The sequence below is a fragment of the Aethina tumida genome, chromosome 1, assembly GCF_024364675.1.
Source record: "Aethina tumida isolate Nest 87 chromosome 1, icAetTumi1.1, whole genome shotgun sequence".
Classification (NCBI taxonomy): Eukaryota; Metazoa; Arthropoda; class Insecta; order Coleoptera; family Nitidulidae; genus Aethina; species Aethina tumida.
The window spans coordinates 61,403,237-61,429,096 of NC_065435.1; the positions used below are offsets into that span (position 1 = coordinate 61,403,237).

Below are 25,860 nucleotides of genomic sequence, written 5' to 3' on the forward strand. Positions count from 1 at the left end.
AGGATCGTTCAAACAGCATTCGAAGAAAATAACATAAGCGTTTTACCTTGGCCACCAAACTCCCCAGACTTTAATTCAATAGAAAAAGTATGAAAAGAAGACTTTTTAATCGCCAAAACCATTATTGAGACCTGCAACAGCTAATTTTAGCGGGACAGGAGGTGTAGCGAAATCTGGACAAAACTTACTCAATAGACTGATACTGAGTAAGTCAAACCGATCATAAACAACTGAATAGCTCCGTCCGGATTTTACTTTTTAACAAAAAATTAAATAAATATAACATAATAATAAATATTTGGATAATTGATGAATGTTAAAATTTTAATTTTTCTTCAGGTTGTAACATTATTTCCAATATATTTTTTATTTCATTAGTTTCATTGTTTTTATTAGTTGATTATATTTTCACATTGTTTTTTTTTTTTTGATTTTATTGCTATAATTTAAAAATATTTAGGTGTTCCGTTGACACTTTGACTGTATTTATTAATAAAGTTTCATAAGAAGAAAAAAAAATATATCACTTCTGGTTGAATAGGAAGAGACAATACATTAAAAATTAATAAATATCAAGAGAAAAGCGAAACAAAATCAATATCAAAATTAACAACTTATATTTATGTTACAGTAATCGTGGTCATGGTTACATTTATCACAAGAATTTATATTAAACTGATTTAGACTTGTAAATATAGTTTTTTTCTATTTTAAACTTTTAAAACATTAAATATGCATATCAGCATGAATAAATGTAATTTTATACAGTTGTGTTATGTAATGTTTATATTATGCAGAATTTTAACATTGTCAATAAATATATTCAATACAAGCGATATCTTTGCGTTACCTTTAAAAATAAGCACGGCTTTGCATTAAGATTATTTAAACAAAGTTTCAACAGTTACTGAGTGCTAGAAATCCGCGCAAGAAAGCATGAAAAATAGCCAGTGGTTTTAAAATAAACATTAAGGCAATTTCATCGGCCATTCCTCGCTTATTTTCTATTGTTGCACATACACACAAAGCACCGCGACGTTAATAAATATAAAAAAACCGAAGGAAAACATATTATTACGGTGCCCATCCGTCATAGAAATGTCTGGAGCCGAATGGAATAAGTGCGACCGTATTGCGTAAGTTGAGTGTAATTCTTCTCGACGGTACCGCGGTACTTCCGCTGCCATGCTGTTGCCGCCGCACGGCCGTCGAAACGCAGAAACGAAATCGAAAAATGTGTTTCCTACTAAATCGGACGCTTTCTAATAGTAATTACCCGTTATCGATTAGACTTCGACGAGCACAGTGCGATTTTTTCGAGTTCGACGGCTCAAAATAGGTAATTGTGCGGATTGACATTTAAAGAAGCAAGAAGCGGTTGTTTTCTTCGATAAACGAGGAAATAAACGCGTTGTGCTAGTTCCTTATTCTTGTAAGTAGACAATGGCCAAAGTGAACGATGCAAATTTGATACGGTTAATGTTATAATAAGATATTATAAATATTTGTTATACTTTCTATGTATAATAATTCCTTAACGTAGAGTATCAAAATACAGATATTAATGTGTGCTAAGAAAATTTTAAAAAAATATATTTGAAAAATTATTTATGCAATTTATTAACAATTTGAATAATTGTCTACTGTTACGATTTAAGTCAAGTTAAACATTCCTTTTAATGTTTTTATTTTTTAAATACTTTTGAGTACAATATTAACTTCTAAAATTACTCATGATTCATAACTCATAATTCAATAAATAACTTTTTACTTGTAAATGGTTTTTAATGAAAAAAATACGTATAATAATAAATTTAGGAACGTTAATAAATTGCAATGAGACTAATCATTTAGTTTGATTATCGAGATTAATAATAAAATTTACTTTGTGTTAATTTTCTAAAGCAATATTAATAATATTTACATCAGGTTTTTTCAAAATAAATTATCTGAAACAGTATTGTAATTTTGATATATAAAATTATTAATATTAATAATACAATTTACTTCATGCTTTTTGAAAAATTAATTTATAAATTTATATAGGTATTTCAAAATAATATTTTTTAAAGCAATATTGAAAATTTCATTTATAAATTTATACAGATTTTTCAAAATAAAAGGCCATGAGACGATAAATATACCGAATCGGCCCCAGAAAGAGATCGGGCTCATAATTTCAGGGAATCTTAGTACTAATAAGATACTTCGATAGTGCGAGTTTCAGGTCTTTATCTATAACCGCTTCTGAGTAAATCGATAATACTGAAAATTCGAAAAAATTAATTTTCTCAGCGCTGTGTGAATCGATTGATCTAGATGCCGGATATGTTTTGGGGGACGATGGTAGCTTTTCGGAAAAAAAATGAGAGCAATATCGGTTCACAAGGACCTTAAAAAAAATAAGTTTATTTTCTTAATTTCAATTTTTAACCATCTTACGATTGCGACACAATTATGAAACTATTTTTTTGAATTCCTCGTCCAATTTCCGATGAATATATGAGATTTTGGAATTTTTAAAACGGTACGCCATACTGAAAAAAAATAAAATCCATTTAAAATAATTTTAATAATTTTACTCTTGAACTAATATGATATGGAACTTATTTGATTACTGAGCTGTGAACACAACAGAAAAAATTAGATACACTCATATCATTTTTTTTTATTTAATCTACTTAATTACTATTAAAAACTTTACTAATCACTGAAATAATAAAATCAGTATACATTACTATTGTATCGATATTTAATTAATTTAACGACCATAAGATGGAACTGTAATTCAAAACAGGTAATACTGTTTTTTTTCTTTATCTGTATATATCCTTAAAATTATTGACTGTTAACATTCCAAAGAAGCATTGGCTGTATTTTTATCTATATTTAATAATTATTTTTATTTGACTATATTATTATTTAAGTGAAAATATGTCAACATCTAAAACTAATAATTCCAAGTGTTGCATTTGTTCAAAATTTTGACTGCTTTTGACTGTCCAATTGCAGTCGGTGACGTTCTAATTGTCGTGTTAAAAAATATAAGAAAACGAAACTTGAAGATGAGGATCAGGAAACATCGGTGGAAGATGAGTCAAGCACTGATGATTCATCATTCAATTTAGATGTTGTATGTATGTGATGATGATACAGAAGAATGTTCAAATTAAGAGAACTGTTGCAACTCAGATATTGTTGTGTATGTTCTGTTTCTAATCCAAATCTAGTAGTTGTTCCTCAAGATGCCCGTATGCATTGCTTTATTAAAAAAAGAATATCGATGATAAAAATATTAAATACAAAAAAAATATTTTGATATGAGTGCATCTAATTTTTTCTGTTGTTTTCACTAGCTCAGTAATCAAGTTCCGTATCATATCAGTTCAAGAGTAAAATTATTAAAAAACCCGATTTTTGAGGAAAAAAATTGATTTTATTTTTTTTTCAATACGGCGTACCGTTTTTAAAAATTCCAAAATCTCATATATTCATCGGAAATTGGACGAGGAATTCAAAAAAAAAATAGTTTCATAATTGTGTCGCAATCGTAAGATGGTTAAAAATTGAAATTAAGAAAATAAACTTATTTTTTTTAAGGTCCTTGTGAACCGATATTGCTCTCATTTTTTTTCCCAAAAGCTACCATCGTCCCCCAAAACATATCCGGCATCTAGATCAATTGATTCACACAGCGCTGAGAAAATTAATTTTTCCGAATTTTCAGTATTATCGATATACTCAGAAGCGGTTATAGATAAAGACCTGAAACTTGCACTATCGAAGTATCGTATTAGTACTAAGATTCCCTGAAATTATGAGCCCGATCTCTTTCTGGGGCCGATTCGGTATGTTTATCGTCTCATAGCCTTTTGTAAACCAATATTGTAAATTTGACGAATAAATTTATACATTATTAAAATAAAAAATTACTTCATGTTTTTCAAAAAATAATTTGCATAAACGGTATTGAAATTTTAATGAATAAGTTTATACATTATTAATGATTGCTATAAAATTTTGATGTAATAATTTATGTATTATTAATATTAATAATATAATTCAAAAATGGTGTTAAAAATATTATTAAATAAAATATAATAAATAATAATATATAATAATTAAAAATTTGGTGTATAAATTTATACGTTAGTAATATTAATAATAAAATTTACTTCAGATTTATTAAAAATAAATTTTCTAAAGCAGTATTGTAAATTTGAGATATAACATTATTAATATTAATAATAAAATTTACTTAATGCTTTTTGAAAAATAAGTTTATAAATTTATACTTTATTAATCTTAATAAAAAAAATATTGCATGTTTTTCAAAATTAATTTTCTAAAGAGACATTGTAAATTTGTTATATAAATTTATAAATGATTAACATTATTAATAAAATTTACTCCAGTATTTTTCGGATTTAGTTTTTTAAACAATATTGGCAGTTCGATGTATAAATTTATACATTATTAAAATTAATAATAAAATTTATTGGTTTGTTCAAAAATAATTTTCTAAAACAATAGTGAAATTTTGATTTATAAATTTATACAATATTAATATTTATAATAAAATTTACTAAATGTAGATCAAAATTATTTTTTTAAAGCGGTATTAAAATTTTAATGTATAAATTTATATATTATTAATATTAATAATAAAATTTACTTTAGGTTTCTAAAGCAGCATTGTTAATTTGACAAATAAATAAATAAATTTTACATTATTAATTTTATTAATAAAACTTACTACATGTTTTTTTTCAGATTTAGTATTTTAAGCAATATTGAAAATTCGATGTATAAATTTATACATTATTAAAATGAATAATAAAATTTACTAAATGTAGTACAAAATTAGTATTTTAAAGCGATATTGAAAATTTGATGTATAAATTTATACATTTTTAATATTTATAATAAAATTTACTAAATGTTGCTCAAAATTAGTTTTTTAAAACGATATTGAAAATTTGATGTATAAATTTATTTATTATTATAAATAATGATTAAATATACTTCAAATAATTTTCAGAAACGGCACTGAAATTTTATTGTATAAATTTATATCTGTATTTAATATTTGCAATAAAATTTACTACATATTTTTTCAAAATTAATTTTTAAATCAGTATTAAAAATTTGATGTATAAATTTATATATTTTTAATATTAATAATAAAATTTAGTGTAGACTTTATCAAGAATTGTTTTTACAGCGATATTTTTTTATTTAAATATTGACTCAATTTTTTTTTAAATTAGTTTTTTTATGTATTTTATTTATATAAATTTATACAAATATATGTATGTTTATATTATTTATTATAAACATACATGTACAATTATTAGTAATAACATTTACATCTTTGAATAAATAAATAAATTTATTCAGAGATAAACTGCATACTCCTACAATTGCAATTCAACTCGATAGACAAACGTTATGAGCATAAAATTAGTTAACACAAAACTTCACACGAATAAGCCTATCAATCTATTAGTGAGACTTTAACAAAAATTCTTTGGTAGTTTCTGAGATTAGCCTATACAGACAGACGACAACAGCAGACTAAGACGCATAAGAAGTAACAAAAAGAAATAAACTGAAGGATCTGGTTATTTACCGACAAAAACTAAGCCTTAAGCCATCAGGTGTAATTAATATTTATTACGATCCATTCTTGACCTATTTTTACGTCAGCGCAATTCCAAAATAAATACATCAAAATTACCAATAAGTTACATGCATGTTCCCATCGCTTTCCAGACACATATAAAACGATAGCAGTTGAAATGTAGCAGAACGGTGAAAGTGAAAACCAATAAATATTCCATTTAATTTATTTATGTAGGTGGTACAGATGTAACATCCTGTAATTCATCTGTATGCCCTCAACGTAAATTGAATTCGGTATTTCAGTACAGGTTAATAAAGTTTAAAGAAAAAGGTTGTATAGCTGCTGATTAATTGGATCATGCAGGTATGACCCAATTTAAAAGTCTAATCAATTTACTATATTCAAAGAAAAGAAATTTTATAGTAAGAGAACCTTGAGTAATGCTGGATTGTAATGAAATGTTCTGCTCCAAATCCGAAATCAAGAAATAACTGATGGTACCAATTCATGTTTTAAATAATATGTACTGTTTCAAAACACGTCTATTAGAAACTGTAACGAAATAAGAAACCTTAACCCAAAAATCCTTGTAATTTTAACTTGTTGAAGGTAATTGGAATCACTCAATTAGTTCGTACCGTGAATTTACACCATTGATCAATGAAGAAAACTAAAATGTCTCAACGTTTTATTACGTATTTATTATAAAATTTATCACTGTTATTAGAGCTGTTTAGTTTGTTCAGTTTATTTTTTAAATAATTGAGACTAGAGAAATATTTATTAATAATTGATGAAGAATTGATTTGTGTTCGTGCGGGAACGCAAGTATAAAACCATTAAGCTAAATAGATATGGCCAAAATTTCCCAATCCATCTACAATCTACAATTATCCGGCAGAAATGAATGGCTAGCTCTAGCTAGAATAATTGATATAATGCAATAGAAATGCTGAAATAATGCTGTAATGGTCTCCGCTCATTGTTTATGTTTCTCGTTGCGAATGTATCGCTACACGAAGTCCGTTGTGCAAAGTTGCACAGTGTTAAAAAATGTGACATGCTCTTATTTTCAAACTCGTCCATCTTTGTTGCTCTCGTTTCCGTCATTGATTTTCACAAATAATGCAGGTCCGTATTATCCGCATCAGCGACTCAATTTTCCACATACGAGTAAATCCACATAAATTAATCGTGTGTATTTATTTTAAATAATCCAACGTTTTAATTGATGCAAATTAATAAGACAATCTCTACGAAATCCCATTGTTTTATAGTCTTATTGCATACTTAGATATTTTTCAAACAATATCTGCAACAGTTTAACAAATTAATTAATTGATGATGAACAAATTTAAAACATAATCTTTTTAATATGAAATTAAACTTTAAATTATAATTTATTTTATTTATTTAATCACATCAGTTTTATGATTTGATATTTTTTCCTAATCATCATTGCCAATTTAACAGTAGTTAAAAAGCTAGCTTCCATTCTGTAACTCTGCTGTTTCCAAAATGGTAATGGTAATAAGTACAATGTGTATTTAGTTTTTAATTGATTACAGTAATCTTTGTATTTGTCGTAATTTGTTCCGATAATTATGCCTTCAACCTGAATGTTGTAAAAAGTATTATTTCTCACTTTATACTCAACTTTATCTAATTGGCTCTTCTTCAGAGAGACCAAGGAATGATAGATCAAGGAAAACTAATGAAAATTAAGACCAACATTTGCGATTGAGAGCCAATAAAGGTAGCGTCCTCCTCGCAATTGGCTGGTCAATTAAAAAACGCTTCAGGAGCTCCTATTGCTCCAATTATATAACGGAGACGCTTGATAAATGTAGATTTTCGTTCACCAAGACCATTGCGACATTTGCATTTAACCACGACCATAAGTAGCAGCGATTGGAATGTTCAAGGTCTCATGTTCACTGAACGGAAGAATGGGAGTCTGTACTTTTTACAAATGAAAGTATAATGGGGGGTTCAGTGATGATCGTCGAGTTCGTGTCTGGTCCAGACGAGGTGATCCTCGAATTTGTTGTAGAGTTTAAGAGTTTTCCTCATTTCAAGAAAGTTCCATTATGTTTTGGGGAAAAATTTGAGAAATAGCCATATAGAATTGCACATAAAGTGGTGGAGAAAAGTATGGAAGTTTGAAGTGACGAAAGTAAATTGAATATGTTTTGGTCGGACGGTACATTTGTGAGACAGCTTTTGGTGCAACGATATCATTTTAAATACTAAATTCTTAAGATTAAACATGGTGGTGAAAGCATTATGGTTTGGAGGTGCATTTTTCGATCCAAAGTTGGTTCCTTGACTCGAGTGGACGGTAAAATGAAACGTTTTCAATACAGGAACATACTGGAAAACATGTCTCCATTTGCCGAGATATCACTTTCAACAAGACAACGTCACACACGTCTAAAATTAAATTAATTAAGTCTAGTCGATCCAGTCTCCCGATCTAAATCCTGTTGAGTTTGGGAAGTATTGAGACGGCCTCATCTGAACAAAAAACATCAAGAGCAAACAAGAACTTCTTCGGAGACTGGTAGATACCTAAAAGATGTCAAGCACTGATAGAAATCAAATCAAAATATTTGAGTTATTGCTAATTTTTTATGAATATTAATAAAATATCCCAAATTTTGAAAAAACTCTCAAAAAGAATATATTACTATAGACAATAATTTATCACTTCAGACACGTCTTAGTGGGTAACTCATAAATGAAAAAAATGTTTTAAATATAAATTAAAGTATACACAAATATGTTTAGTTATCTAAAATTCCAAAACACTCAACGTCAGTGGAAATGATATTACAAGTGACACATTTGCCAGAAAAATCGGATTTTAACTAAGAACATAAATATTTGATAAAATTTTATATTTATATGTCCTGTTGGCAAGCAAAAAGTTATTATGTACACTATTATTTTGGTTAAATTTAATTTTCCATTACTTTTAATATTTTAGAGGAACTCTTCCATCGCTTTCTCACGATTTCTCTAAAATTTGTTTCAGTGGACCACACTTTGTATTTAAAAGCCTGAGATAATTTTAGTAGTTTCTCTCAAACAGATCAATATTATTTAAAGGATGGATTCTGTTTGACATCTTCGAAGCAGTTAAACCATAAACTAACTGTATTTAGTCTGTGAATAAAGTAACTGATTGGGAGTCGGTGTACTGTACCTTCCAGATGTTGCTTCCAATTACCTAAATACCAAGTTCAAGTATTTTAATTTGCGCCATCTGAGTTTAATGGTCGAAAATCAACACGTAACATTAGATTTGAATATCGCATTACAATAGATTCAACTATAACACCTACTGCGACCTACTTACATAATATTGTCTATTTGATATATTTTCGTACTTTCCTAGCCTAATTTATTCACACGGATATTAAAAATTGCATCAATCAACCAAAGCTCTCGGTTGCCGTCTTGCGCAACCCAGAAAACCTTTGCCGTGAAAGCACGGATCCAATTAGAAGCGATGGTCCATAAATAATAATACGTGCGAAACACATAAGTGAAATATTAAAACGGACAAATTGAATGCTCACATCATTAACCTGTTACGGTTAATATTCGTCAGACCATCATCGGACGCTGTGGCATCTACCTATAACAAGTGAGAGTGAAAGTGGTTTAGTTTAAACTTGGACACGTTTACTGGCACTTCACATCCCCATTATGCCATAAATCATTTCGACTGTCATAAATAGTTCGCATCATTACTTCCCGCAATGCCACTATGGTAGCAGGATGGCATTTGGTTTGTGTAAGATGGGGTGATATGCTGCATCACAACAGATCGATTATAATTTATGTACTGAATGGACGACAAGTTAGTGCACCAATGAATTATACAATTAGCAAGTCCCGGATGTTAAAGAATAATCTTCGGAGTCGCCAGTTGCGACACCAACGGATCAAATTTAGAAACACAATTTGTTAAATAATAATTAAATTAATTTTGAGCATTATAAATGTAACACGGTTTATTCGGAGTTAACTTTCATATTTCTATTCACAGGTGAAATTTGACTTTGTCAAAATTAGTTGTTCAATAAGTAGTAATTAAGTAATGATTTAACAAGAGAAAGTCGAATTGTTATTAGGTATAAACCATGAAAAATATTAATTAATGAATATGGAATATTTTTCCGTTTTTTATTATCGGCCTCTACGGTACGTTCATTGTTAGGAAACAATTGTTTCACGAACAAAGTAATTTAACTGCGAATAATGTAAAATAAGTCTGCATAACGTATCTACATAATTAACCATTATTGCGCTGCCCCCTTGCGTTTACCGATTGTCACAATTTTATACATTTCTCCTCATTTTTGTTTTTTCGTCCTTGATCTAGATTACCACTTAATTAAACGTAATTTATGATAGTGTAAACAGCAGCAAATAAAACTCTCCCCACAAGTGTAAGACACCCTAAATATTTGGTAATTTGAAATCACTACCCGTGACACCGACATGTGTATTTGGCCATTGTTCCTCAATGACTGCCATCACAATATCAACAGATGTTGATCTTTTATATCCATGATGCGGTGAAATGTATCTGGAGAATGAAATGATTTATTAAATGTGGTTGGATGTAACAATTGGGGTGTTTCTATGTGTGGCATTAGAAAGGTATATTGGATTGCATCGTGTCGTGTAATGGGAACAGGATACCCAGTTTATTAGCCTTTTATGTGATTGGTTATTTATTTAAAAACTATGCAAACATCAACCATTACTAAATTGTATGCAATATGTAGTTTAGGTAATATTTAAACATTAAATGGATTACAATTAAATAAGAAACGCCGTTACTAGATAATAATTGAGAAAATCAAGTGAAAATGGTGATGCATATCACTTAAGTCATATGTTTTAGTTATGTATAAGTATATAAAGTATATATAAGTTTAATTTGAATAAACTTTTATATTGATTTTAATAATTTTGTATAAAACTGTATACATAACATGAAAGTTTCAGCACTTTCTAACTAGCCTATTTACTTTTTTCCATTGTAGATAGAACAAAGTCAAGAATGTTTTGAAATTTGTATCAATATTTCATGCAAAATTGCAAAGTGCGAATAACTAATCAGTAGAAAGGGGCTTCAAAAAATGAAAAATACCTGGACAACTGGATTCCACTTAAGTTAAATGAGGACAAAATTAGGCGTTTGATAATTACCAATTCTCTCCTTCGATATTAATCATGGTGGAACAAGACTTAGATTTTGATGACTGTATGGTAGACTACGATTGATGCAACTATATATTACACGCAAGTTCCTGAAAAACGAGCTTTTTAATCAATAAAAGGGACGTTCACTTCTTCATGACGCCGCAAGGCTACACGTCGCAAAAGAGACTCAAAGGCAGCTTCTAAATGTTAAATGTTCTACTTACTTTACCAAATAGTCTAAATATTTCTTCCTGCGATTGATTATTAATTTTTGTCACTGTCCAATTTTTAACGTAATTCCGAAGAACATTACAAAACAAAGTTTGCTTTTTTCTTCAGTTCTACCAGAATTGGTAGTTCAGGGTAGAACGTTGACAAAAGTTTTTGTTAAGAAAATTATGTTGTTTTAAAGTTAAATGTAAATAAACTTTTGCCAATACCTAATATATAATTACTATAAATTAATATAAAAATAATCCAATAAAAACAAAATGGTAATAAAATGTGAATTTCTGTATTTTAGTACTGACATTTAAACGTGTTACATTCTTTCCTGGAAAACGAATTTAATAAGCATTCGTTTATTTTATATGTAATGGAATGAGCTTGAAAGTGGAAAAAAGGATCCTGAACAAAACAACGAAAAAAATGTCGACATACAGTGTAGTCCATTTGAAAACGGGACACCCTTATAAAATCTGTATTTTTTGTCCGATGTTAACAATTTTTTGCAATCATAAAAACATGAAAATTTGTACTTATAAACAAAATGTCACTCACGTTTTTTATCCAAAACTTATTGGGTAATTTTTTAAATATGAAAATTGAAGAGCATATATAGATTATAATAATAATTTGTCTTTTTTTGATAGTTTAGATTACTATAGATTACTTGATTAAAAAATAAAATAATAAAAAGAATATAACTTTTAATTTTTCCACACAATTATGAATACGCATAATTTTTTATGAAATTTTTTCTGTACCAATTTCAGGGGGTGCCAGTGCCGTAATTTAAACATTATTTATAAAAAATTTTGTTGGTTTCTTCAAATTTCATTACTAAAAGATTACCTGAGCTAAAAGACATAATATTTTGTTTACAATTGAAAAAAAGTTTGTCAGACAAGAAATACAAATTTTATGGGGGTGTCTCGCTTTCTAATGCTTCACACTGGATGTATAAAAAAGTTCTAAATTGATAATCTAACTTCGAAATACTATGAAAAAGCAAAAAAGTAATTATTATTATTATTCTAACTTTAATGTTGTCATTCATGTAGTACATAATTGTAACTGAATAAAACCAGTTATATTTTCGGAACGTGAATATGAAATATCGAAACTTATTCTACTTTTTTAATTTTTTTTTTTTTCAGGTTTATCGTCCAACTTTACGCAAGCAGTGGGCAATATTAAATATCACACGTCAATTTTCTAATTTGCAAACTAATGGCGAACTTTATATTATACAAAACTTGTCTATAATTCAAAACGTCTATCTATTTCAATAATACTAGTCGCGTTTCATAATTTTATTGCACTTGTCGCCGAACCCGGTTACGTACGAAAATAAAACTGATGTTGCCCGAGGGGATCATCAATGAAGACATATCCCTCTGTTGCAGTACAACAAGTAGGATGCTGAGTCCACCGCTTGTCGCGTACATTATCCGATAATAACAGAACCAGGTCGTTTAAGCCCGTGTAGACCATGTTCCCCGGTCCGGGGTCGTTTACATAGGACCGTTGTAGCGAAACCTCGGAACTGTTAACGCTGTCATACATCACTGGTCACCCATATTCCATCCTGAACACCTAGTTTGTGAACATCAGGTTTTGTTCGCGCTCATCGTTCAGTTCTGTTTTTTTATATTGGGAAAATTGAATTTTGATGTTCAATTATATACCCATTTAAATGGCACGAGATACAATCATGCGTAGATATAAATCAACATGAAATTATGTTTTGTGTTGAGTAAATTTTAGTTTATGTAAATATCTATTTAATAATAATGATTGTTACTTACTCAATAATTAATAGAAACATTATAACTATAGTTATAAAAATACTAATTTTAAGTCTTGTTTTTAATAATTAAGTTGTTATTGGAACACTCATTTCATTTTTATGTTTAATTCATATTTTTTTATAATTAAAATTTTTTACTTGAATCAAATTGTAAAAGCTCTATAAAAATTTTATACATGTTTAATAGTAAAATTAATATGTGTTTCTGTATAAACAAAAATTCAGTAAAATGTACACTATCATTAAAAGCTTAGTTTAACTTTAAAATATTATTGTTTTAGAGCAACCCTTTGTTAAAATTCACATTATTAGAAAAGTGATTAATTACGCAAGTTTTCATTACGAAACGATTCAAAAGGAAACGATTTTGGTGCCCAAAATTTAGTATATTCTTAACGAAAGATCATTCGACAATTTTGTTAAGTTTTATCTTTCACTTTGGATGCTAACTTAAGTATAATCATAATTTGAAAAACTGAAATATAGAATACATGTTTTTCATATCAGCTTAGTCAAATGACTAAAAAAAAATTCCTGTAAAAACTGTTATAAAAATAAAGTTTAAAGAAAAATTGGATAAAATCGTATGTGTTGGGAAAAATAAAATGATGAAACTTGCATTAAATGGTGAATGAAAGATGTATATACAAAAAATAGAATTAAAAATTAAAAAAAGTTCGATAAAATTCTTAAAATACCATAGATTTATTATAGAATGTAAAAAATTGATATAATTTTTTCAAAAATGAACAATTAAAAAAAATATCTTATTTAGTCAATTTTTGAAAGAGTTACAACTATTTGAATAAATAAATTATGTGTTTTTGAAAATTATAATTTTTTTCTAGTCGACTAAAAAAAATAATGTTAATGAATGTATTCAGAAGGATATCTTAAAATTTAAAATAAAATCTAAGGCTTGTGAATAAAAAAGTGATAATAGTAAAAATCAAATCAAATCAAATGACGTCGACTAATGTTGAGTGTGATAAATTTCCAATTACAACTATTGTTAATAAGAATCTTTTTCAAATATTGATGTAAACTATTACCTAGCCAAAACATGACTGTGTTATTTCCCTATTTAATTATTGCTAAACAATTCTATAAATCAGTCGGAAAAAAAAATAATCAGATCAAAAAACATAACTAATAAAAGTCTAATTCCAGTCACCACACTCTGAACAGTGTAAAAATTTATTGAAACCAACTATTACATTACAGTTCTTAATTTTATTTTTTCAATACATTATTTTCAACAAACTGAAACAGAAATAAAAATACTTACTCGTATACAGAAAATAGCAGTATCATTCTCCCTCATAAAGAATAAATAGGATGAAAAAATGAGTAAAATTGTTTCTGCAAAATCAATGAGAAGAAAAAATTTTGCATTTCAAGAAATAAATAGAAGTGACAAAATGTTAAATCAGCAAGCTTAAACGTAATTTCTCAAAAAGTTCACAATTTCACTCATCATACCCAAAAGGAAGCAAAAATTTACTGAAACCAACCTTCAGATTACCCTCAGTGTCCTTTGTTTTACTTTTTCAAGTTTCAATATGTTTTTTCAACAAGTAAAAGCAATCAAAGTGTAGTATCATACCCCCTCACAAAGAATAAATAGGATGAAACAAATTGGGTAAAATTGTTTCTACAAAATCAATGAAAAGAAAAAGTTTAGCATTTCAAGAAACAAAAACTAAGAGAAGTGGCAAAATATTAAAACAGTAAAATAAACAGAAGGAAATCTAAATGTATATTCTCAAAAATTTACTGGAACCAACCTTCCCATTACACTCAGTGGTCCTTCGTGTTACTAAGTTTCAATATATTTTTTATAATAGGTAGAAACAGGAAAAGTACATCCCCGTATATGAAATATAGTAACCTCCGTAAATAGAAATAAAAAATAAATAGGGTGTAAAAAACTGGGAATAAAATGTTTCTACAAGATGATTAAGAAGAAAAAAATTAACTATTTCAGAAAAAAAAAAACTAAAAGAGAATGAATGAAAACGAAAAGAAAATATAAGCTTAATTATTTAAAAAGTTCACAATTTCTCTCATCATACCCAAAACAAAGCAAAAATATACCGGAACCAACCTTTACATTACCCTTAGTGTGCTTCGTTTTATTGTTTCTTGTTTCAATATATCAGTATCTTCCCCCTCATGAGAATCAATAGGTTCTAAAAAAACTAGGCAAAGTTAAACTAAAAGTAGTTGGAATAAAAAAACAACTACCTAGAAAACAAAATATTGAATGCGATAAATTTTTCAAAAATTCCTAATTATATCTATTGCTAATAAGATTTTTTTTAATATTTACGTAAACTATCACGTAACCAAATAAAAAAGTGATAATTTATCGATTCTATTAAACTGTAACCCAAAACTTAACTGTGTTATTTCCCTATTTAATTATTGCCGAACTATCAGCAATTGACCATCTCAACACACAGGCCTTATTTATTATTTAGACTCACGCACTGTAATTAATTACGCAGGACGAGTATTTTCCTGAGGACAAGAACACATTATCAGTGCAAGCAGCAAATAAATTTTGTTTGCTTCGATTATTTATGGCGGCGACTTTTCGTTAATGCATTTCGTTTCCTCTTCGAATTATTTATAGGCTGTACATTAACCTTACGTGTTCGTCTCATTCATCATCCACAAGGAACAAGGAATTCAATTATCGGGTGTTGTTTATGCGCGATTTCAATTTACAAGGACCAAGAGTGAAGTCCGACAAACCAACAGGTGTATTCCGTGGTCATTGTGAACTCGACAAATTAAATAAATTAAGACGTTTCGCATAAATTCGAATAGAATTTCAAGCGAACATAATATGTAAATTGGCTTAGTCGAATTGCCGCACGGGATTATGTGTTTAGCTTGCGATCTGACGGCGATAAATCAGGTCACTTATTTAATTATTATATAATTTAATCTATTATGTAAATTGTGGATTTGAATAAATTAATTCCTATATGATGTAAGTGACGTATTGGACCTTTTATCTACAAACACGGGCATTCATTAGTTAAAATTAAATTATACATATAATATATCGTTTTACTTAATCTTAATAGCGAATAAAATATATTAATAATGACTGGTTCGGAGTCTAATTAAAAGCATCGTCCTAAGCTATGAAGGTACATAAAACCAACAATAAAAACAGGTAGTTGAGACCAGATCTTCAGGTGATAACACGAACATTTTCGGTGGATTATACCAGTTGCTATTAATTACTTAAGTGGGGAAGATCGACGCACGATATCGGAGTAGGAAACCGTTTCGTGTTACCAAAATATTTCACAATTCCAGTCACCATACCCAAAACAAAGCGAAAATTTACTGGAGCCATCCCTCACATTATTCTCACTGTTCTTCGCTTCATTTTTTTATGTTCCAATACAATATTTTTTTTTGACCCACAAACACCATAAAAATGCACTCTTGTATGCAGAATATACTATTTTTTTCATTTATAAGTTATTCAGTCAAACTAAAAAAAGTCAGACCAAAAATCAAAACTGAAAGATTTAACAAAATGGTAAAATAGTAGCATACAAATCAGAAATATACACAAACACAATTACTCAAAAAGTTCAGATTGCCTTCAGAGTTCTTCGTTTTTTTTTTTCAAAATTCAATATATTTTTTTCAACAAACAGAAACACTAAAAATACCTTCTCGTATACAAAATATAGTAATCATTCCCCCACATGAAGGAATAAAGAATAAATAGGAATCTACAAGATTAGTAAGAAGAAAAAAAATCATTTCAAAAGAAATGTCTAAATGTTTAAACTGCGGTATAAATGAAAAACAGAAGGAAATATCAATGTAATTACTCAAAAAATAAGGAACCTGTCTATACTTTACCCTGTGCTATTCAGAAGCAAAAAATGCATTTTCATATACAGAATATTATATGATTCTCTCTCATATAGATTGCAAAGAACTGAGGTAAAGTTATTTCTACAACATAAGTAAGAAGAAAACATTTTCAAAAAATAAAACTAGGAGAATCTACAAAATGTTAAAATAGTAACATATAAAAGAGAAGGAAATAGAAACGTAATTCCTGAAAAAATTCACAAATTCACTCATCATACCCAAAACAAAAGTAAACTTTACTGGAACCAACCTTGAGATTATCCTCAGTATTCTTCATTTTATTTTTTGAAGTTACAACATTTTTGTCTCAACAAACAGAAACTGTAAAAATGTCTTCTCATGTAGTAATATTCTCTTTTACATAGGAATAAGAAATAAACAGTATGTAAAAAACTGGGATAAAGTTGTTTCTACAAGATTAGTAAGAAGAAAAAATTAAACATTTCAAAAATCGAAACTAAAACACTAATTTAAATAAAAATCAGAAGGAAATAGAAACGGTATTACTCAAAAAGTTCACAAGTTTAATCATCATATTCAAAATAAACAAAACTTTTGGGGATCTAACCTTCACATTACCCTCAGTGTCCCTCGTTTTATTTTTCCAAGTTACAATATATTTCTTTCAACAAGCAAAAGCAAAAAAATTGCCCTCTCATATACAGAATTTAGTATAATTCTCTCTCCCAATAGAATGTAAAAAACTGGGATAAAATTATTTCTACAAGATCAGTAAGGAGAAAAAATTAAGCATTTGAAAAAACAAAACTAAGAAAAATGTCAAAATATTTAAACAGTAACAAAAATTTAAAACAAAAGGAAATAGAAACGCATAGAAACGCAATTCCTCAAAAAGTTCACAAATTCATCATACCCAACACAAAGTAAAACTTTAGTGGAACCAACTTTGACATTACCCTCAGTATTCTCCATTTTATTTTATAATATATTTTTTACAACAAACAGAGACAATAAAAATGTCTTCTCGTATACAAAAGTAGTAGCATTCCCTCTCACATAGGAACAAAGAATAAAACTAAAACAAGTAACAAAATGTTAAAACAGTAATATAAGTGAGAAACAGAAGTAAATACAAAAGTAATTACTCAAAAGTCATACCCAATATAACTGTTATTTTTTCAGGATTCATTATATGTTGCTTAAACAAAGGGATACAAACAAAATTTATTATATACAGTATAATATCATTCCATTTAACATGGTAATAAAAATAGGATGGTAGAAGTTGAGAAAAAAATTATCTATTAAATTCAGTGGAAAAAATCAGACCAGAAAATATTTAAGAAAGTTTTAAATTAGTAAAATGCAAATAAGAAACTTTACTAAAATTGTGAAAATTAATCAAATACTTTGGAACAAATAGAAAAATTCGTAAAAATAAAAAGAATAACTTAGTTTAACAAGAAAAAATATTCTAAATTAACAATGAAATCGAAAAAATAATGAGTTTATGTACATCAGGAGCATTTAATTGTTGCTATATAAACCATAAAGAAAAATGAAATAATTAAAAGTCCCCAAATAAACAGAAATCATGAAAATATATTAGGTTTGAAAGAAAATGAGATTAATCACAATGAAAAGAAAAAAATGAGTTGACATCTCTAAGAAGAAACAATAGAGAAGACTAAAGTATTATTACAAATTTAATGTGACAGATAAAGACTCAAAATTTAGATTTGGTAATGAACTAATCAACAAAATCATCAAAAAGTAAACAAGAATAAACAGTAATTTAAAAAATAGTTAAATTGTAAAAGTATATTAGATAGAAAACAATACAAAATTATGCAAAAAATTATTGTTCTATAATAATAATACTAATGAATATTCAAGATTAACCATAAGATAAAAAAATTAGATTAAAATTACACTTCGAAATAGAGAATTAATGTTATGGAAGATTATAAGAATTACACGCCAAATATAATAGAATGGCAACCGAAACAATTTACTTAGCGACAAAGATACGAAGAATTATACAAATCTGCGTTTAACGTCTTTATTTTATCTGGCATTTTTCAATTACCGACCGATTTGATTGCGGCCATGTGGCAAAGCAAATGTGCAAATGCAAACTGCTCCTTAATGAGTCGAGATAAAAATTTAAATTTTTATTTTCTCCCGAGACCACCACCGTTTTCGCCTTGCAGATCCCGACAGATTATGGAGAGCTACCCACGCAATCGAAAAGTAAAATCGGAATGCACCACGGAAATGGCCACGTTCCTTCATCACCTGAAACTGCGAAGGTCCGTTCGTTTACAGCTGCTGAAAAAAAATTGGCCTGCTAATGACCCTACGACTGTTTTTTACGGACACTTTTATAATTACGGTTTACTGGGTGAAACGCTTTTCGAAATAATATAATAGCGGAGGGTACCATCTATTAGACGGATTTTACGCACGCGATACGAAATTTTATCTATGTCCAAAATCTGTCATACACGAGGATGTTGCTTAACGAATAACGAATTTTCGGTGGACAGTTGAACGCAGTAGGTACTACACCACGTTTTGTGTTACGCAAAACGTGTTGGTTTTATTCAAACGGCACCAAAGGCATATTTCAAAATGATAAATATATTATTTACAAATTCCAATTTATTGGTTGATTTGTTCATGTTCTCGTTTTGCGCCCGCATACGTCAATAAGATATGGATAGTGACCATCACCGTCGTGTTCCTTTTGCCTTCGGTTAACTAGTAAATGACACCGCTGAATCGAAAATGCTACTATTCTCCATTATCATTAAATTGAACGTATTTATTCAAATGTCGCCAATTATGCAGCTGTAAAACGCAAATTCCACATTATTATAGAGCGTCAGCCGAATAGGTAATCGACATTATTGTAATAAGTAACGACAACCGTTCTAGATTCGTTTATTATTTTATTATTGTATTAACATATTTAAGTTTATTATTCACTTAACTAATATACGTTTCATAATTATCATAAGAATAAATGTAAAATAAATAAAAAAATAATTTAAAAAATTATGTTGTTGTTGTGTCTAGTGACAATCCAGATTTTGAGAACTCAGACCGTTTTTGAAAAATGTTCGAAAACTTACATTTGCCAGATTTCCAAAAAGATTTTGTAAAGTTATTTATTTATTGACTAACCGTAAAAACTTTACGTATGCAATACTTTACGTAGTGTAATATTCTTAATTCCTAGATGACTTTCGTGAAATTTATTGAATGTTGCTAGAAAAAAAAAAAAAATAAAAAATTATCGGTATCCTGTATTCAGATTATTATTAAATTATTAAATAGGGCACATCACACTATCACTATTATTTATCTTGATAAATAATTATTATTTTTTATACACTGAACAGGATAAGAATGACCTTTGACTGTTTCTCATTTTTCAGATATGAGACAATCATGTTTCGTAGCTCTATATAACAATACTCTTAATAGCAAGGATTTATTCTTAATAGGATTTACATTATTTTACATTTTTTACTTTCAGTGGGAAGAAAGAAACATTACACTTCAGAGAAGTGGGAAATAATAATTAACATGAAACACCAAAATCAAAATATTGCTGATGCTCCCAAAAAATGATTGTACACCATTTATTATTAACATACTCCTTTTACAGATAGAGAAATTGGAAGCATTAGTAAACCTTGCTTGTCTTCTAGGCAGTTAAAAAATGAATTAATTGAGTCATACAATACCAGTGTGTCTAGTAGACCCGTGAGTCGTTGACAGAATGAACAAAACTTGCAAGGATGTATTTCAGTAAAAAAAAATATGTATCAAAAGAATACACAACCATCATCCTTCAGAATTTTGCCGAAGAGTACTTTTGGAGTGATGAATCCAACTTCAATGAAATAGGATCTAATTGTAAACATTACGTTCGTCGTTCTCCAAATAAAAGTTTGCACTGTAGATACAGTACAAAAATTTTGGAACATGTTGAAGGAAACGTTGTGGTTTGGGCTTCCTTTTCTTGGCATGGTTTAGAACCAATACAGAAAATTATTGGTAAAATAAACGGTCTCATGTATAGGCATATTATAAGAGATGTAACACTTTGTTACATTGTCAATGATAAAATATAAAATAAAATGTATATAAGCTTTATATGTTATTGTTGTGTATAGTAATACAAGTGGTCAATCTAATTTTATTCTTTCAAAATTCAATAGTTTTTAATTTTTCATTGGATAAAATTATAGTTTTTTTTTTTACTTTATGGATTTTCACTGCTCTTTATTATTTACTTACTTATTATAATTATCTAATCATTGGCCGAAACTATACGAAAAGTTATAATTCAGCGTTACCAAGAACGAGAGAATCAAGAAGAGATGAGAAGAGTGCGTTTGTCAAGAAGCAATCCAATCTTATTGTCTACTCAAATTAAACCCAACCTGGTGGAAATGGGACATGCTGAAATTAGTTCAAAGATTGTGAGAAGAGCGTTTGTGGATGGGGTTCATTTCACTCTAGACTAGGAAAACCCTAGTTTGTACTAAAAATGTGATAGACCAATTTTGACGTGCTTACGAACACATTCACTGGACCACGATACAGTAGGGACGAGTAGTTATTAGTAACAAGTATAAATTTGATTTATAAAAATAAAATAATGGTTCTATTTAAACATCCTACAAGGACAAACAGAACTACACAAAAAGTAATATACCCACAGTGAAAAATTGTACCGGTTCAATTATCATATGGAGATCTTTCAATTTTTCTGGCGTAGACCCCTTCAGAGAGATTTATGTACAGGGATATATTAAACAACAATTTACTTCCATATATTGAAGAAATGATGTTCGTAATAAATGTGTTTCAGCATGAAAACAATCCCAAACATAAAACCAAAATTGACGGATTGAGACCATCGATGTTTTGTTTTGCCCGTACCAATCTCAAGACATTAAATGAACTCATCACAGCCATTCAAGAAGTTTGAAAGAATAAAATATAGTAGTTTTTTATAATTCTGTATAAAAAAAGAATATTATTTTAACAGTTTACATTAAGTAAAAGAGTTATGGTAAAATATTTAACATTTTAAAAAGTTGATGTAATAATGACCATTACTGTACCACTACCAGCTTATTTTTCCCAAATGTTACAATTTTTACATGTAAAATATTTTTTATTGGAATCATCCAGGAGTTAGTATTTAAAAAAAATTATTAAAAAATATTTTTTTAGACATGCTGAAATGTTGTAACTGCATAATAGGTATTCAATAAATGTTAACGTTAATATTTTTGTTGTCTTTGTTGTAAAAACATTTATTAGTATGTGTTGATTCTTATTAAAAAATAATTGATCCCATTATATGGCGTTACTGAAAACATTTTTTCCACTGTAGGTACGAACGAAACGACACCAAAACGGTAGGATATTAGACCGTAACCCGCACCGACCCTTGTGCAAACATCCTGACGATGCGACAACATTTGGACGCACATGTTCAATTCGTGTCAGACAGGCGGCCTCTGGGTCCCTTGGAGGCATACCCGGAGCCAATGCGTGACCGGCACGGGGCCACGTGCCGCCAATCAGCGCCTCGGTGGACACCGGCGCCCGCCAATGGCGTGCCTTCCACACGAGCCCCCTGTCACCGTCACGCTGTCTCTCCTCCACGTCGCTTCCTTCCGGGGAACCGACGCGCCACGCCACACAGTGGGACACTCGAAGGGACATTTTCTACTGAAACGACAACACGCTACCAGACGGATGTGAGATATTAAAGGGTTATACATAATTATTTCATTTGAAAAGTTTGAATTCCAATAAAACCACTTGGCAACTCATTAATCCACAATAGAAAGGGGGCTTCTTCTAAATTATATGCAAGTTAACTGTTTAGACTGGACGTACGCCTGTAAATAAACTGAATAAATCAAAGACCACAGTTCTGAAATGCCTAAGATTCACCCGGTCACGCTTCCCCACGGGAAAAAAGTAAAACGAAGGAAGGTCGTCCCTCTTCCCCTTGAGTTTTCCAGGGAAAGCAGATCGGGTGTGATGCGTACCATGCGATGGGATCGGTGAAACGGAGCAAGTGGGCCGACCTGTTTTCACGACACGAACGCCGGTGGTCCTGAAAAGAGGCGTGTCCTTGATCGCGACCCTTCTGCCCGGCGCTCGAAACACCGAAACGGACTCCAGTACCGTGGAAGTCTCGTCGTGTTCGTCACCGTCACGCCGGACGATCGAGTTTGTGTCCTTAAAACGCAGGACTTCTAGCGTGAGCGGAGCAAGGATAACGCGCGCCGGCACTTAGTTTCCGGAAGGTTCGCCGATTTTCGTGCAGAGGTACGTTCATGTGCATGTCTGATTAGATGGTTTGTATGTCGAGTAGATGAAATTAGGAATGGTAGTGTACAATTAAGCCCTTAAATTATTGCTTGTACTTTTTTATGAACGAATTTTAACGACTTAATCAAAGGTGTGGAATTTTCAATAACTTTTCGTCTGCCATCAATATTACGCTTATCTTTTAATTTACAAAAATTATAAATCAACATTGGCGGCAAAAATTGCATTATTTTCCAGAATGTAATCAAATTACCCTTAGACTTTACTAAACTAAAATTTTATTACATTTTTTCAACTTAAATATACAATGAATTATTTAAAAAATTTATAAATAAATTTCAAAATTAAATTATTTTTTGGAGAAATTTCCTTAGTTAGATGAGCAAATTATTTATAAAATTATGTATTATATTATTTATTAATAAAACAATTTTATAAAAGATTTTATAAATCTTCTACACCTCTAATTATGGGAACAATATCATCAAGTCTGCTTGTTAGTAGTATTATTCTTAATTTTGTTTTAAGCAATTTTCAGTCATTCATTTTTTAAATTTTATTTTATAAAAATTATATTATTTGTAATATATTTTTTAATCATAATACATTTAAATATACTAGAAATTTTGATTTTAATTTATATTTTTGTATAAAAGTATTATTTATATTTTATAATAAATATTTTAACATTAATTCATAAAAACATATCAATTTAAGTTAATTTTAATAAAATGATATGTATTATAATAATATAGACACAATATATGTAATTATATAATTAATATAATATTAATATGTATAATAATTTCGATTTTAATTGTTGTTTTTTAAATTATTGTTCAGATTATGGATTACATTATTTATATTTTTATTAAAAAAAAAAAACAAATATATAACACCATATTATCACTGTTAATATATACAAAAATTTTACATATAATTATATATTTTCTTTATTTTATTTTTTTCATTTTATTTGAGTAAAAATGTATTAGAAATATTTTTAATTATAATGCATTTAACTGTGTGTTTTTTAAATTATTGTTCAGAATATGGATAACATTTTTTATATTTTTATTAGAAAAACAAATATATAACACCATATTATCACTATTAATATATAAAAAAATTTAGAAATAATTATATATTTTTTAATTTATTCTTTCCATATTATTGAGTAAAAATGTATTACACATTTTTTTATTTATAATACATGTAACTGAATGTTATTTAATTTCTTATCGTATTCCAAATATTGTTTTTCCTGAAAAACTATTGTTAAGATTATGTGTTACATTTTTAATTTTTTTATTAAAAAAACCATATGTTACCATATTACCACTCTTAATATATCAAACAATTTTAATAATAATTATTTTTAGCTGTATTAGAAATATTATTTTATTTATTTTAATTTTAATCCTTGTTTTTTATGAAAAGGAATTTTTTTCGAATTATGTATTACAATTTTATTTTTCTTCTTATTCCATATTATTACTATTAATGTATACAAAATATATTTTAAAATTACAATATTAATAGTATTATTTTTACTTTTACATGTATATAAATAGCCTCCTTCTGATAATTATTTTAAGCACAACCAACAATTCAGAAGTAAATGAGATATTAAAATTATCTTCTATTGTTTAAATATTGACATAATATTTTATCTAACATATTGAATAGAGAATAAAAATACCTATCATAAGATCATCTTTTCCATTTAAACAAAAAAATTGTCGATAATGCCCATATGGTACTGAACAATTTGAGACGTCAATTTTTAGTAAAATTTAGTTAAATTGACAACATTTCAAATAGTTTTTATTTGAGAACCTTGTTTTATTAATTGTAGTTATAATACATTATTATTTATAATTTTACTTTTATTATTTATATTTATTTTGTGTTTTTAAAATTAAATTATCAATGTGCAATTTATTTTATTTATCTATTATTACAAATAAAGTAAAATTTACTATTACTTTAAATTATATATAATTTTGTTAATTTTTATTTCTAGTATATTATGGAAGGTCAATTGCATATATTTTACAATTTTAATTTTTTTCTTATTATTCATATTATTGAATTAGTTATAGGGTTTAATTTTTTTTTTTTTTTTTTATAAAAATATATTTTAACTTATTAAAATATTTATAATTATGAAAACCGAGTAATAAAAAGAGTAATTAATCATTTGTCTATATCAATAATAAATGTAATAATGCCAAAGAAGCAAAACGAATATGTGCCCATCAAAATGAAAAAACAACCCACGAAACAATATCAAAGAGCAATCTGGCATCAGGTGGAATACATGAATGAAAAGTACCCAGATCATGTGTCGAGAACTGTAAGTAGTAAAAATAAAACATAATTCCTTCGGTAGCAACCGTTTACGTGTTCTGATCATAATTAATTGGCGTCAATCATCATTAAATTATTCATATTGGCATTTTACTTGACCACTACCAGCAGATTTATTTTACGCATCCGCCAGAATACTAAAAAGAACTAATGAAACGGTTAAATGTTAAAAGAATGCATATTTATGAAAGCATTTTATAAAATGTTTCATGCATATCAGGGGCTCGTTATCTTTGTATTTACTAAAGATGTAATTAAAGATATGAGTGTGTTACATGAAAAAAAAATCAATTAAGGCTCTATCTTTGGAATACTGCACATTCATTCTGTCGAGGAAGGCTTTCAAAAAAAACCTTATAGA

General features: G+C 28.3%; 1 protein-coding gene across 1 annotated transcript in view; it reads right to left on the reverse strand.

Annotated features, from left to right (window-relative positions):
- The window catches only part of LOC109597356 (uncharacterized), a 36,374-nt gene extending 13,866 nt beyond the window's left edge, over positions 1–22,508 (reverse strand). The window contains exon 1 of the mRNA XM_020013019.2: positions 22,229–22,508. Coding sequence (XP_019868578.2) covers positions 22,229–22,508 — 280 coding nt within the window. The remainder of the gene's footprint in view (positions 1–22,228) is intronic.
- Positions 22,509–25,860: the final 3,352 nt, after the last annotated feature.